Source organism: Schistocerca cancellata, chromosome 8 (assembly GCF_023864275.1).
Source record: "Schistocerca cancellata isolate TAMUIC-IGC-003103 chromosome 8, iqSchCanc2.1, whole genome shotgun sequence".
In the NCBI taxonomy this organism is placed as follows: domain Eukaryota; kingdom Metazoa; phylum Arthropoda; class Insecta; order Orthoptera; family Acrididae; genus Schistocerca; species Schistocerca cancellata.
This window is the reverse complement of record NC_064633.1, coordinates 82,557,418-82,574,812: the sequence shown is the minus strand read 5'-3', so window position 1 is coordinate 82,574,812 and position 17,395 is coordinate 82,557,418. Positions and strand designations below refer to the sequence as shown.

At 42.7% G+C, this 17,395-nt stretch overlaps 1 protein-coding gene across 1 annotated transcript in view; it reads right to left on the bottom strand.

Moving 5' to 3' along the window:
• The window catches only part of LOC126095126 (myrosinase 1-like), a 242,830-nt gene that overhangs the window by 136,047 nt on the left and 89,388 nt on the right, over positions 1 to 17,395 (bottom strand). The window contains exon 6 of the mRNA XM_049909834.1: positions 3,654 to 3,834. Coding sequence (XP_049765791.1) covers positions 3,654 to 3,834 — 181 coding nt within the window. The remainder of the gene's footprint in view (positions 1 to 3,653; positions 3,835 to 17,395) is intronic.

The following is a 17,395-nucleotide window of genomic DNA, read 5'->3' as shown; positions in this document are numbered from 1 at the left end:
TTTGAAGAAATTTGCAATAAAGGTACTCAAAATGTATGGAAGTATACGTAACCCTTTTTGGTGATAATTAAGTTCAGCTAAGAATCAAAGTTGAAACTGTTGTTGTTCTAAAACTATTACACTACTGGCCATTACAATTGCTACACTATGAAGATGACGTGCTACAGACGCGAAATTTAACCGACAGGAAAAGGTGCTGTGATATGCAAACGATTAGATCTTCAGAGCATTCACACAAGGTTGGCGCCGGTGGCGACACCTACAACGTGCTGACATGAGGAAAGTTTCCAACCGATTTCTCATACACAAACAGCAGTTGACCGGCGTTGCCTGGTGAAACGTTGTTGTGGTGCCTCGTGCAACGCGGAGAAATGCGTACCATCACGTTTCCGACTTTGATAAAGGTTGCGTTTTATCGTATCGCGTCATTGCTGCTCGCGTTGATCGAGATCCAATGACTGTTAGCAGAATATGGAATCTGTGGGTTCAGGAGGGTAATACGGAACGCCGTGCTGGATCCCAACGGCCTCACTAGCAGTAGAGATGACAGGCATCTTATCGGCATGGCTGTAACGGATCGTGCAGCCACGTCTCGATCCCTAAGTCAACAGATGGGGATGTCTGCAAGACAACAGCCATCTGCACGAACGGTTCGACGACGTTTGCAGCAGCACGGACTATCAGCTCGGAGACCATGGCTGCGGTTACCCTTGACGCTGCATCACAGACAGGAGCGCCTGCGATGGCGTACTCAACGACGAACCTGGGTGCACGAATGGCAAAACGTCATTTTTTCGGACGAATCCAGGTTCTGTTCACAGCATCATGACGGTCACATCCGTGTTTGGCGACATCGCGGTGAACGCAACTTGGAAGTGTGTATTCGTCATCGCCATACTGGCGTATCACCCGGCGTGATGGTATGGGGTGCCGTTGGTTACGCGTCTAGATCACCTCTTGTTCGCATTGACGGCACTTTGAACAGTCAAAGTTACATTTCAGATGTGTTACGACCGGTGGCTCTGCCCTTCATTCGATCCCTGCGAAACCCTACATTTCAGCAGGATAATGTACGACCGCATGTTGCAGGTCCTGTACGGGCCTTTCTGGGTACAGAAAATGTTCGACTGCTGCCCTGGCCAGCATATTCTCCGGATCTCTCACCAATTGAAAACGTCTGGTCAATTTTGACCGAGCAACTGGCTCGTCACAATACGCTAGTCACTACTCTTGATGAACTGTGGTATCGTGTTGAAGCTGCATAGGCTGTACCTGTACACGCTATCCAAGCTCTGTTTGACTCAGTGCCCAGGCGTATCTAGGCCGTTATTACGGCCAGAGGTGGTTGTTTTTGGTACTGATTTCTCAGGATCTATGCACCCAAATTGCGCGAAAATGTAATCACATGACAGTTCTAGTATAATATATTTGTCCAATGAATACCCGTTTATCATCTGCATTTCTTCTTGGTGTAACAATTTTAATGGCCAGTAGTGTATTTAACTCTAAACAAAGTGAAACATTTTATTTGGTTATTGGACACTAATGATTAACCAAGTGGTTTCCAAATGACGGTTTCAGTCACTTTTCACGTATTAGAAATAGGTCAACAGATAGAAGGTTACCATCTTTTAATCATCTTGAAAACAAGATGTTAACAAACAAATGAAATCAGGAAGAAAACTAATTAAGAACTTAATGCCTAATACATGTCATAAATCATATTAAACTCGATGTAAAAACGATCGAGAGAGTAAATTTCAGCAGCAAGAACCCTGGTGAAAATAGTACCAACAGTCGTCACTGGATGGTGGGGTGAGCGAGAACTCGACTCTTAGGACCGAATCTTTAGTGATCGTATATTCATTTATTAGTTGCTGGTTTTTGTTTTGTCGCTGTGTGTGGCCGTGAGAGACAACAGTATATTCCTTGCTGGGACAATAATATTAACAAACTTTATGATAAATACCAAGAAACAGGAAACCCTGAAATCGGTGGACAAGTATTAGAGGGACTAAACACACACAGAAAATACAAGTGGCAGGGACTCACGTCCGAGCTGAATTTTATACATTCCAGGAGAAAAGCCTGGTTATTATTGAGGAAACTTGGTAACTCCTCTTCAGCACGCCACCACGAACCTAAAATAAAACCGTCGAAGATGGCATTGCACATAAAGGCGCGTGCTGAGAAAACCCCTCTTGATCCAACAACTGAAGCAGAAACTAAAGAAGAACTACAAGAACATGATAAAACTCAGAATGACGATACACTGCTTTCGTCACCATTTAGCGAAGAGGAAATCAAGGGTGCGATAAAGACCTTAAAAATACGCAAAGCGGCTGGATTGGACGGTATATTCCCAGAATTTATAAAACACCTCGGACCTAATGGAAAAGCGTGGCTAAGAAAGATTTACACCAACATTTTAAACACTGGAATAATCCCGCCACAATTTAAAATAGCCCACACGCTAGCAATCCTTAAACCTGGAAAGCTACCACAAGATCCAACTAGCTACCGCCCCTTCGCCCTCTTGAGTGTATGCTTCAAGTTGTTGGAACGCCTGATACTTAGTAGAATTCAGGACATCGTGGATGGAATAACCCCTCCATATCAGGCAGGTTTCAGAAACAAGCGCAGCTGTTGTGAACAAGTTTTAGCCTTAACATCATGTATAGAAAGCGGATTCCAGAACAGGATGAAGTCAAGTGTAGCTTTTGTTGATCTGTGTATGGCTACAGGGTCTTATACTTAAGTTCAAGAGACACATACCTAGTTTAAAACTGGCAACCTTAATGAACAACATACTGACGAACAGGCCTTTCAAAGTGAGCATCGGCCACACCACCAGCAGATCGTATAAAATAAAAAATGGCCCTTCCTCAAGGATCTGTGTTGGCTCCAACCCTTTTTAATTTGTATATTAGCGACCTGCCAAATACAGTCAGCAGGAAAATTTGCTACGTCGGTGATTTGACATTAGTTGTACAAACTAAAACACTTGGGGAAGGAGCGAACGTACTCACAGAAGATCTGGAGTCCTTGAACTCCTATTATGAAAAATGGCGACCCTGCCCTAATCCAACCAAGACTGAGATGTGTGCTTTCCACTTGAACCAGGAACTGAATGTGAACTTCTGTGAACACAACTTCAACCCCAAATACCTTACCATACGCAAAATAAATAAATAAGTTGCTGGTTTAACCAACGACTTGCACTCTGGGAGATAATGGAGACCCCGTTCCGCGGTTATTTTATTCTTAACGTCACTATTATTAGTATAGCAATAACGCAATACTACTGGCTCAAATGGCTCTGAGCACTATGGGACTTAACTGCTGTGGTCATCAGTCCCCTAGAACTTAGAACTACTTAAACCTAACTAACCTAAGGACATCACACACATCCATGCCCGAGGCAGGATTCGAACCTGCGACCGTAGCGGCCACGCGGATCCAGACTGTAGCGCCTAGAACCGCACGGCCGCTCCGACCGGCCGCAATACTACTTCATAGACGTGGTATCAAGAGCAGTCACTAGATCGCGGGACGATCGGAAACTCGGGCAGCACTAGTTTTCTGGAGCTGTGACGTAAACAAGTGGAACAAGTGGGGCAGCGTCGGTGCAGAGCGCAGAGCGGGTGGCTCACCGTTGTACTTGGCCCGGTACTGCTCGTCGTAGAGGCGCCAGGCCCGCGCGTGCGCCATGAGCAGCGTGTAGCCCGCCATGTAGTCGCCCACGCCGCTGGCGTTGAGCGCCGGCGCCTCGGTGTCCGACGTGTACCCGGAAGCGATGTAGTCCGGCTGGTTGAACGTCGACCACAGCTTCACCTGCGGACGCAACGACCCCTGCACTGCCTCGGCGCTGCGATCCAGGGTCGCCTCTTACCTCGTTACAGACGGCCACTACATGGCTCGACTGAGATATCACATTACTCTTGTCGATGTGGTCTTCAGTCCGTAGACAGATTTGATGCAGCTCTGCATGCTAGTCTACCTTGTGCAAGCCTCATCATCTCTGCATAACTACTGCAATCTACATCCATCTGAATCTGCCTACTGCATTCAAATCTTGGTCTCCCTCTACAATTTTCACATCCCACACCTCCTTCTATTACCAGACTGATGATTTCTAGGTGCCTATCAACCAATCCCTTCTCTTAGCCCATTTTTCCCAAGTTCGATTAAGTACCTTCTCATTACTTACTCGATCTATACACCCACTCTTCACCATTTTTCTACAACGCTACACTCGAAAGGTTCAATTTTCTTGTTGTCTGAACTGGTTATTATCAATTTTTCGATCCGACACCAGGGTAAGTTACATATGTATACTTTCAAAGAAGACTTTCTAAGAGACTGATATTACATGTTAACAAATTCCTCTTTTTCAGAAACCCATTTCTGGATACAGCCAATATGCATTTGATTTCTTCTCTAATTGAACCATCATCAGTTATTTTGCCATCCAAATACACACATCAAAAAAAGTTTTGCATCATCGCGGTTCCGAGAGTTACGGAACCTGTATAGAAAGTTGTAATAGAGATCAACATAAACATCATTTTCGTCTATTTTATTGCTCATGAAAACCACAATTGTATGTTGTACCACCATACAGCGAGACCTTTAGAGGTGGTGGTCTAGAATGCTGTATACACCAGTAAATCTAATACCCAGTAGCACGTCCTCTTGCATTGATGCATGCCTGTATTCGTCGTGCCATACTATCCACAAGTTCATCAAGCCACTGTTGGTCCAGATTGTCCCTCTCCTCAACGGCGATTCGGCGTATATCCCTCAGAGTGGTTGGTGGGTCACGCCGTCCATGAACAGCGCTTTTCAGTCTGTCTCAGGCTGTCCTGTGGCTGCACGACAAGCATTATTCAACATGTTGGCGTTGCTGTCAGGGTTTCTCCGAGCCATAATCCGTAGGTAGCGGTCATCCACTGCAGTAGTAGCCCTTGGGCGGCCTGAGCGAGGCATGTCATCGACAGTTCCTGTCTCTCTGCACCTCCTCCATGTCCGAACAACATCGCTTTGGTTCACTCCGAGACGCCTGGACACTTGCCTTGTTGAGAGCCCTCCCTGGCACAAAGTAACAATGAGGACGCGATCGAACCGCAGTATTGACCGTCCATGTGTGGTTGAACTACAGACAAGACGAGCAGTGTATCTTCTTTCGGCTGTCGGTCCCCCTCCGTCTAATAGGCGCTACTCTTGCATGGTTGTTTACATCTTTGGGCGGGTTCAGTGACATCTCTGAACAGTCAAAGGGACTCATTCCATGTAGGCTTTCACGGCCGGCGTCTTTATCAGTAAACTCTTCCGGGCTAAGTTGCCGTGGTCGATCTGTAGAACTTCTTCTCCCTGACGTTTCGTTCTCAACTACGGAGAACATCTTCCGAGGTGAGTCGACGACTGTGTCCGTCATACAATATCCACAGTCAACGTCTGTCTTCAGGAGTTCCGGGAACTGGGGTGATGCAAAACGTTTTTTGATACGTGCAGCAGAACTGATCTACTACTTTCACAAGCTGCGACATCGTCGCGAAGAAACACAGTGACCCGTATATGTAATAAGTTTCTTTAATTTACGTCTATGGTCTCAATCTTTTTTGTTTAACAGATTACCGGTTTCGGTCTTTAATGACCATCATCAGATCTGTTTCATAAAAACAAAGTCCTGCAGTACATTAGGACGTTGTTTTTATGAAACAGATTTGATGATGGTCATTAAAGGCCGAAACCGGTAATCTATTAAACAAAAAAAATTGTGACCATAGACGTATATTAAAGAAACTTACGATCTACTACTCTTAGTATCTCATTTCCTGTGCGAAACCTGAACACGGGGCTGGCCCAGTGCCCAGAAATTGAGCAATATGACGACATGCTCATAAAGCATCAAAAGTTCTGCTGAAGATAACAATGACCTTGGAACCCTACGTTTGGACAGCTTAGGAATTATTCCTGATGATGCATCACTCATTTAGACTTCCATTCAGATTTTTAAATGTGATGGTGTCTAACAATTTTTACTTACTTATATTTTTAACTTGTGGACTAATAGCGTATTCTAAAGAGCAGTTATACAGGGTGGAGCAATTCCTTACTGTACACGAAAAATGTAACGAAGAACTTCTATAAAAGACTCTGGAAAAAAAGAAGACGACTTACCACGAAGGAATTATCGTAATGTGATGGAAGTCGATTGACGTGATATACATATACATACAAATAAATAATTACGATGTCCTAAAAATTTGATCAATTATTCAAATAAAGAACTTGACATATTGGGGAACTCAGTAACGCATTGGTTTACCTGTAGCCTTTATACTGGCGGTTATTCGGCTTTGCATTGATTGATAGTGATGCTGCATTTCCTCCTGAAGGATATCACGTCTAATTCTGTCTAACTGGCGTGTTAGACTGTCAACATTCAGACCTGTTTGGGGGAGGGGGGGCGGCCCTGTCCATAATGCTCCAACTGTTCTCAATTGTGTAGAGATCTGGCGAACTTGCAGGCCAAAGTAGAGTGTGGCAAGCACGAAGACAGTTTGCGGAAGAGCATTATCGTGCTGAGAAGTAAGTCCACAGTGGCTTGTCGTAAAGGGCACCAAAATAGGTCTTACAGAATTGTAGACGTATCACTGTACTGCAAGGGTGCCGCAGATGACAACCAAAGGTGTCCTGCTATGAAAAGGAATGGCACCCCAGACCATCAGTCCTGGTTGTTGGACTGTATGGCAGGCGACCGTCAGGTTTGTATCCTACTGCTGTCCGGGACGCCTTCAGATACGTCTTCAGTCCGGTACCTATTTGACTGGAGCAGAAATGTCTTCGGTGATGAGTCCCGCTTCCAACTGAACACAGGTGACCAGCAAAGACGTGTCGGGAGACAGCCCAGAGAGCGATGTGGTGCCAACCTGACCGCCGCCCTGCATACGGCCAGATAGCCAGGAGGGACGGCCCGGGGAGCCATTTATTTTCATAGCAGGATACCTTTGACTGTCATCCACGACACCCTTATAGTACAGCGGTACGTCGACGACATTCTGCGCCCCGTTTTGTTACACTTCATGGCAAGCCAGTATGCGCCTACGTTTCAGCAATCTACAGTATAATACCTGCTTGCACACGACGAGAGTTTCTACTGCTTGTCTAAGTGCTTGCCAAAACCCTCCTTCACTAGCATGCACCCAGGATCTCTCCTCAATTGAGAATGTTGGGAGTTTTATGGGTAGGCCCACCAACTAGCTCCAGAATATGACAGTAAGGCACAAATTCGACAGAAATTGGCATGATATCTCTCAGAAGGACTTTCAACCAATGCCATGCCGAATAACTGCTTACATAAGGCCCATACGTGGAACAACTTATTGTTGACTTGCTCAGTTTGTGAAGCCCTTCCACTTGAACGAATCATCCAATTTTTCTCAGATTGTAACCATTCGTTTGTCTGTACATTTACATCACATCTACCAGTATCCTACTCGAATAATTCCTTCGCGGTGCGTCGGTTTTTTGTATTACAGTGTATATTTACGTCTCTCTGTCACAACCCAATATTTTGGTGGTCCATTAAAAACGAAACATTCAGTCAATTTTGCCCAGGAGATCACCATCTTGTCTGTACACTTATACAGCTTCGCCAGCAGAACAGACACACAACTTCCACAAATCTCGACTCATTTGAGACTATGTTGATTTTGCAGCAACCTGAAAAACACACACACACACGCGCATTTTGCTATCCCTGTCCCAGCCTATTATACTCCCAGCAATTAAAATGAAACATCCAACCGGTATGTATTCCCCAGAGTTATCGGTCTTGTTCTTTCTACCCCAGTTGGCGATGGCTGCAGTTCCATATTTGTTCCCCAGTTTGTGCAAATCACAATGATCACTTCAAATTATATGTCATTCCATCACAAATATGTAAAGATACTGACACTATTGGTATATGTACAGATACTCTTGACGTCCAAAACATGATGTGAACAGTAAAATTAAATGCCATAATGTTATTTCCGCTCTTAACATTGCGTTGATATAATACACTAAAGAGCCAAAGAAACTGGTACACCTGCCTAATATCGTGTAGCGCTCCCACCAGCACGCAGAAGTGTCGCAAAACGACCTGGCATGGACGCGACCAATGTCTGAAGTACCTGTAGTGCTGGAGGGAACTGACACCATGAATCCTGCAGAGCTGGAGATTTCTTATGAACAGCACGTTGCAAGGCATCCCAGATACCCTCAATAATGTTCATATATGGCGCGTCTGGTGGCCAGTAGAAGTGTTTAAACTCAGATTGGTGTTCCTGGATCCATTCTGTAGCAATTATGGACGTTTTCGCATTGTCCTGCTGGAATTGCCGAAGTCCGTCGGACTCCTCAATGGACATGAATGGATGCAGGTGATCAGACAGGATGCTTACTTGCTTGCCACCTGTCAGAGTCGTATCTAGACGTATCAGGGGTCCCATATCACTCCAGCTGCACACGCCCCATTTAAAGGAACTATAACAATCCTTTGGCTGTACTGTATGAAGTCGAACTGGCCAATGTTAAAATAACTATGATAATGGAACAATTGTCTGGGATCTTCAGCAGGTCCTTATAGATGATTATTACCTAATGGACCCAGATATAATGCAAAATTTTGCTAGGAATTTTAACAAACTGTAGATGTGAGACTACCTAACATCAGACAATAACCTCTGTCTGCAAGGAGATTGTTAACATGGATTATCTCCAATTGTATAGTAATGCTGTATAACAAATTTAAGTGTCAAGTCACAAATCCAGGTGTGAACAAACATATCAGTCACCATTTTATTGATTTTATAAAGTACTCTAATATGCATCTGTGATAAACTTTTACATCTTCCTTGACTAAAGAGTATGGTATTACCGGACTGTAATCTAAAATTTGTAACTACAGAATGGCTGGTGTGTTTGACCCTGTGAAAGACTGTCTAAGTGTATTAAAAACCATCAAACTATTTAGAATGAGCTGCACCGTTCTATCTGCCAATCGCTTCTACGTAGTCTAAACTACTGGATAGCGTGCAGAACAAATGCTAAGTTCTATTTAACAGTGTTCTGCAACTGTTCTACTGAGCCAAAGAGAATATATCAAAGTCAACTTGTGCATAAGTAAACTTTCTAGATAATCAAGACCGAGAAAAGATTATAAAATAATTATGTTTTGTCTGCCTATAGTTTTAATTATTTACCTACAGACTATGTGGAAATTATTAACATGGACTCCAACAAAGAGAACATAAGTGTTATACATTAGCATTAAACTGGAGAAACGTATTTTTCTCAATGCAGGACATTGCCCTGCACTATACCAACAGATATAGATATCGAAGAATTGTAATTGGTTCCCCGGAATAATTTCTTTCCACAGGATTTAAGAAAAAGGATAAGTATATTGCGACAACGTAAAGCGTTCCACATTAAAGAAATAATCCTTTAAGTGCTGTTAATGTGTTATATGCACACAAAATAAAACTGAGAATGGAAGAGATTGAAATCAAGGAAAGAAAAAACGGTTCCCATGAAGAAAGAACATGAACTGATATTGGAAAAAGAACAAGTCACTGTATATGTGCAAGCAAGGCTTACAGATTACGTTAAACACAGTATACAGAAAAATATGGATACAACTAGCGAATACAAGATCACAGCATTAACTGTGAGTACCAAAGGAAGAAGTCCACATATTGCAGTACTCACTGAAAACTGTGGACACAAAGACTTTACTACATTAGTCAGTTTATAAACTTCATTTCCATTTGCATCTGCTTACAAAGAATCGTTACATTGTTTGTATATGTGATGGCCTAAATATTGTGAATGAAGCAACAGAAAACCACCCATGGAGTTTAAAACCGATGCAATGACTACATTTGATGGGCTTACATCTGCTAAACTGGTAAATTTAAAGTTCTATAATGAAATTTAGCAAGAATGTGGACAAGAAGAGTTGGCAACTTACAGCCAAGAAGATTTGGAATGATTTAACAATAGTGTAAAGCAGGAAGTAAACGTAAACACCACTAACGGGTTAGGCCTCAAGCTGTTCTTACTGGACAATTCTCGCCTACAAGGTAGGACGAGGAGCGATCTATGATCGCGGGACTCCTGAACAGCATGTCACCAATTCCTCCAGCCACTGTAGCTAGTGGATGAATGCTGATGATACCACTGTTTCTTCATTCATTCAGTTCCTCAAAAATGGTTCAAATGGCTCTGACCACTATGGGACTCAACATCTGTGGTCATAAGTCCCCTAGAACTTAGAACTACTTAAACCTAAGTAACCTAAGGACATCACACACATCCATGCCCGAGGCAGGATTCGAACCTGCGACCGTAGCGGTCACGCGGTTCCAGACTGAAGCGCCTTTAACCGCACGGCCACACCGGCCGGCTTCAGTTCCTCATTTGGCCTCACAGGGGCTGAGTGGACCCATAACTGACCAATCGGCCTCACAAAAAAATCTGAGGATGCACCTGAAATTGAAACTGGTTTTGCAGAAAATAAGAGGCAACGTTAAAATATCTGAATGCTCTCAGTTAAAAGAATTGCAAGAAGGGACGGAGGTAATTATTAAGGGGATACGATAGAGAGTTTACGGAAAAAGAGTGAGATGCGTATTAAAATTTGCGAATAAACCTTCTTTGTTTTTGTCAAATTACTGGTTAATTAAGGAATTAAGTGAGTTGGATCTATATTTTAATTTCAAGTTGGAAACTAAGTTGGATGCTATTAAAACCAAACCAAAGAAACATAAAGAAAGAGTCGTTTACTGTGTGTAAGTTCACCGGGTGAACATTAATAAAACCGAGAAACTCCAGGGACGGGTTCCTGACACGAAACGGAAGAAAAAAGATCCTATGAAATACATAGGAAATACAACATCGTGGCCGCGGTAGATGGTGCTGACAAATAACAGTTCGTCTGATCACGCGCCGTGCGTCCCTTGTGTGTTGCAGGCTGTTGCGATTTACGCAACGTATTGTAAGCAGCAGAATGGTCCAGTATTCATGTTGGGAACAAGCCGAGATGGTGCCTGTGTACGATCAAGCAGATGGAAACTTTGGAGCGGCAGCACGGCTATACAAAAACAAAGACCCTCACAAACACCAATCACATGACAGAACACTTAAAGCCCTTTTTGCGAGTTTGTGTGATCACGGGTCCTTTCACACAGACGAACGTGTAGCGAGGACTGTGCGTACACGATATCTGGAAGACCGGGTTCTACAGAATATTCAGTACAAGCTCCAGGCGAGCGGCCTGCCAACATGGTGTAAGCCGAAGCACGACTATGTGTATCGCGCATGACATTACGTCCCATGGAGGCCACTCTGAACACGTGTTATGGTGTGGATGCGATGCGGCTCTCTACTGTGTTCTGCGACGATTTGTTGCCGTTGCACACACACAATGTCCATTTCCGGACACATGTTTATAGGAACTTTTTTACTTCCATATTCAGTCAAGAATCCGTCCCTGCAGTTTGTCGGTGTTATTGATGTTCACCCTGAATATGCGTAAATCAATAAATATATTATACGAGGATATTTGCTTTATTATTCGTTACACTACAAAAATTCTAAAAACGAGTCTTTTATTATCCTTTGGATAGTGACATTGCAAAATAGCTGAATGTGAGTAGTTGGGTGACCGTGAAAAGTAGCTGAGACGAGGTAACTGAGAGCACAGCAAGTTCCATTTCGTACCTATATTCGTCATTTCGAACCTGTATGAGTTATTACCTCGCTAATTGGCCTAACTCCAAGAAAGGGACGTGCCTTAAGTAGATGCTGAAAAATGGGCCATGTGAGATATGTGCATAGGACAACATGGCGGCACTGCAGTACATATTGGTTGTGTGTTTCGTTTTAATGACTGGTAAAATACTGGACAGTTATTAGAGGAGGGGGGAGGGTTAGGGACGTGGTTATGTATGCATTCGAAGTCAAGCCAACGGTTCAAGATCATTTATGACGTCAGGTCTTCAAAATCATGGTCAAACATCATTTCCCTGCATGTAAAAAACCTACAGGTCAAAAGCCATTATGTATTCACAAAGTGCATTGCTCTCCTAGTGGCATACAGAGATGAGAAGATTGACAGAAAGTAGAAAGAGATAAACGATGACATCAAACAATCTGTCAGATGTAAAAATGATAGACTACAAAAAATATGTCTGCATCCAGTACCTTCTGATGGTCAAAACAGAAAAATTATTGCTCAAACTTTAACTAACATTGTCTGTTACATGCAACTGAATAAACAGAGTAAAATCCATAGTAGAGGGGTACAGTGAAGTGTAAATAAGTGTTACAACAACGTTCTGGGACCGATAAAGAAAAAAAAGTGGTTTAGTCAAAAACGATAAGACACTGAAGACATTCCATTTGCAAATCGTCAAACTTTCAATTTTACTTTATAATAGTGTCAAGTTCTGTGACATTTCTGACTTACTGTAAATTCCGTTTTTTTTATAATGGTGACAGAAAACATGATCCCAAACTATACTGAGCTGAAATCCGATGAACCCTGCAAGAAAGAATCAGAGAACGGAATCTTGGTCTTCTAGCACAACATTCGAAGTGACATTTTAAGCCAGTGCTATTCCATTACTCCAGAGTGTGTGGCTGTCTTCACGTCTAGGGACTCGTCTGAGAACTGCACACAGTTATTACAAGTGATTGCAGCAGTTTCACTAAGACACAGTGGAGGTGAGTTTCTTTCTTTTTTTAAAAAATGCTCTGTCTGGAGCATTGCACTCATCTAAAGAATTGCATGAAGTTGTGCACAGGCAAGCAGTGTCATCTCCCTTGCTGATTCTGCATATATCAAGTCTGTAACCAAGTCAGCTTCATATTCGATGTAACCTCTTCTACATCGAAATGTTTGTAGACAGAGCAGTTCTGAGCTTGTCATTGTAGTGATAATGGTTACACAAATATTACATGCCCAGAAAGAAAACGTATCGAGTAAGGTAGGACGATTGATAGTGGTGAAAGTGCAATCTATGTCTGGAATGTGTCATCATTACCCCAGCCACAGCCGTCAGTCTCCCTACATGGAGTTACCGAACTTAAATACATAAAGATGCATGTGAGAGAATACTATTAATACGAGGGTTGGAACTTAAATAGTGGCAACTATTTATTCACAACCGATACAAAAGAGTTACATGTTTGCACGTGTTGCTGTCCTTCAAAGTAGTCACCATCGTTGTGTAGAACCCGTTGCCAGCGATGTGGAAGGCGGAGTATACCGTTAGCAGAGCCTGTTCTGTTGATGGTGCGAATGGAGAGGTCTACTGTCTGTCGAATCTCTGAAACAGTTCTGAAGTGAAGGCCACGAAGTGGTGCCTTCATCTTCGGAAGCGAGTCAAAGTCACAAGGACTTAAGTCCGGGGATATGATGGATGGTACAGTACCTCCCAGGCCCATCGACCGAACAGAGCAGCGACAGCTTATGCTGTATGCGCCCGCGTATTGTCGTGCACAATGATGGGTGGGTTGCGCAGAAAGTGTCGCCGCTTCTTTCGTAAAGCTGGTCGCACGTGATGCTCCAGAGCCCCAGTATGGTGAAAGTTATGGTGATTCTCGTGCACGACTGTCATGGTGTTATCCAAATGCATTACGTTCCTCCACGGCAGACCGTCAATGCACAGTATTACTGTTCGTTTTTGGAACATCACCTGCGACCAGCTTTGCGGAAGAAGCGGCGACACTTTCTGTCCAACCCACCCATCATTTTGCACGACAATGCGCGGGTGCATACAGCGCAAACCGTGGCTGCTCTGTTTGGTCGATGGGACTGGGACGTACTGTACCATCCACCATACTCCCGGACTTAAGTCCTTTTGACTATGATTCGATTCCGAAGATGAAGAAACCACTTCGTGGCCTTCGCTTCAGAACTGTTCCAGAGATTCGACAGGCAGTAGACCGCTCCATTCGCAACATCAACAGAACAGACTCTACTAACGGTATACTACGCCTTCCACATCGCTGCCAACGGGTTCTACAAAACGCTGGTGACTACTTTGAAGTATAGTAACAGGTGCAAACATGTAACTCTTTTGTATCGGTAGTCAAAAATAGTTGCCACTATTTAAGTTGCGACCCTCGTATGTGAGTTTCGCACTGTTGGTCTCTACCCACAGCATGTACAAATTTTGTACCACGTCCAGGTGTATATCTTTTGTAACACTCTATTCCATGAGACTAGTATGGCTATATAGCTTTCAGTGCAAAGTTCAAGTAGCTGCCACTGGTCAGCATTGCAGTCACAAAAATTCAAGATGGTGGTGTCGAGAATTTCAAAACTACAACATGGCAGTGGCGCAGAATTGAACAATATATTAGACAGCGTTGGTGAGAATTTTAAACATCCAAGATTGCAGAACACTCCCAGTAGTCCTACGTTTAAAATGGCGCGATTTTAAAATAATCGAAGCAGCGGAACTATTTTTTGCTTTGTAACCCCTCTGAAATAACAGTTCATGTGCCATATTCAGAAAGATCCGATAAACCTGAATTATTTATCAAAAATGTATAAGGAAATTGACAAAACTATAGCATTTCGACATCTGTATATTTATCAAAAAAGCATCAGTGACAGCTGAATTGCAGAAATTGCGCCATGTTTAGAAATACCTGAAAAATCTAAATTTTCCACCATTTTTTGGGAGACAGTCTGCGACGCTGTTCACTCTTATACCGATATTTTGCCTGACAACCTTTAGCTATTCTCAACGAGAGTCATATGCAAGATTTTTAAAGCACTTGATAGTGTGGAGTAAAAGCGCTTGCATTAGAGATAATACTTTTGATAACCAAAGAGTCAGCCATTCTCAAGGCGAGTCACTTGCAAGATTTATAAAGAACTTGACACTGCAGAGCAAATGCGCATGCTTTACAGATAACAGTATAGGTAACCACAGAGTTAATCATAGGTAAGACTTTACACCTCTAAGAGTAAAACAAAGCAAGCACAGAGTCAGCGGATTCGTAGCGCTTACGAAGTATTTGGTTGATAATTATGGATGACTGTTAAAATGGCGGGCACTAAAGACTTAGAACAATATTTCCTTTGATAGTACAAATTTGAAATGAGACTTTGTGAAGATGGAAACTCTCGTCTCTGTTGAGCAGGTTGTTTACTAATTGTATTTCTACAGTGTTCTACACCACTGAATCCCAGTAGTACGAGGCTATGCGGAGTATCTTAACTTTCTCGTAATCCATGAAACTGCCAACAGAAATACAGTACAATGTTCAGCCACTGCAGATCTGCTGGGCTGTAGTAGGTGAGTGCATCGCTCGTGTTCAAAGTAATGTTCTTTTACAGTGTGTATTGTTTGTCTTGTGTCTGTTTTACGATACTCACGGGGAATTTCGGATATACTCCCTTTCGTAAAAGCAGATCGTCGTTCCTTAGTTGGTGGAAGGAAGGTCACATTTACTTGATGCTTCTTCATTATTTTTGCAATTAAAAAAAAGTATTTGTCATATACGGTGCAAAGGTGATAAACTTTACATATCTTTATTCTTGCCTTCTTTTGCTTGGTCCAGCGTTTTCGCCTGTGGAGCTCTTTGAACTTGATGTTTTATGCATTCATTCCTACGGAATATTTCTTCCATGTGTATCAATTCACTCTGTTGTCTTTTTGTCAGTACCAGACACTACATGAGCCCTGTGTATTAAAGGTTTAAATACACTTGTAGTTTGCAAACGATGGTAACAGCTAGATGCCTGCAATATCGGTACAAGAGTTAACAGTGTCCCTCATGCACTCCCAAAACGGATGGAATATTCGATTGACTGGGAAAACTTCCAGAAAAAGTAGTGTTTTTGGGCCATGTTCAAAACTATCCGAACAACCTAAATTATTTAAGTAGCATACCTACAGCGACCCTGGCACACATTGCACGCATATGAGCTTGAAAATTGCAGGTGGGGTATTCACTGCAAAGACCATATCAATTTTCACATATTTTGAAAAAAACATTCTGTGACAAAGATTCGGTTTACAAGATTTTGACGTTTAATCCCTGTCTTGTTTCACCATTATCTCTGGCTACTTCATCTCTGTCTTGTTCCACCAACATCCCTGGCCATGTTGTGCCTTAAGTAAACATTTTCTGTTATAAAGATCACTTTGTGTATTGAGAAAACATGAGTTCAAGTGTTACATCGCAATAAAAGGCGCATCATTATAGCTTGTCCTCATACTACTCGTATAATGGTACTTAAGTGAGTTCATATGTCTGAGACAATGTTCTATGTTTTCTACATGTCGCTTTGGAGCATTGTGATTAGTTTTTTGACATTATTTAGTAGTTGATTACGGGGATTACAGTCCGTAAACGATTACAAGAGCCTTGTCATCGCAGATCCTTTCAGTAAATGTTGCAGCCATCCTCGAAAATTCGTTTTGTACGTAATCTCAAGCCAGTCTAGCTCAAATGCAAATATAAAGCAATATCAGCTTTTTAGTAAAAAACGGTTATACGAGTATATTCCTACTGTACATTATGATGCAATATATTATTCCACCTAAAATGGTATTTGCTATGGCGAAGAAATTGTGAAGAAGATGCAAAAAGTCAGCTGATGACAGTTCTTCTACGAAACCACCAATAACATGTTCCATTAAGTTTCGGGTGTGCAGCCGCAAGAAATCTCCTTCTTCTTCTAATATTTTGGCTGTATAACGTTCAGCCATCTTCAGAGTGAGCCGCAAGACTACCGCTCCAGTTTTTCTTTTTTTTCTTTATTGTATTTCAATTCCCCATCGGGGCGGGCTGGCAGTAGCAACCCGCTCCAGTGCTCGCTTCGCCCCTTTATACTGTTGTACCGCGCGACTGCGCATGCGGCCACAGATGCAAATGCGCCAGAGACGTTGGTCGGCGGCAGAGACGTGCATAATGCGCGAGTTGTATCTATGACTCCGCAGTCGATCTGTGTCGGCATATCGATGTATCATTGTGAGCTGCACTGTGACGACGTCTTTGCGAGTTTATTACAGCAAGTGCCGGATTCCGTGATTTATCAAGATTGAAACCACTATCTCTATTAATAAAATTCGTCGTCAAGCGAATTTCAACTGCCTCCTTTACTATAGAGTCCCAAAAGGATGATGTAGTTGTCAAAATTTCGACGTTGTCATACAACATACTGTGACCATTATCAATGCAGTGCTCTGCCACTGCCGACTTGTTAGGTTGTAAAAGTCGTGTGTACTTCCAGTGTTCTGTACATCTTTCTTGGACAGTACGAGTTGTTTGTCCGATGTAAGAAAGGCCACATTCACATGGAATTTTGTAAACTCCAGAT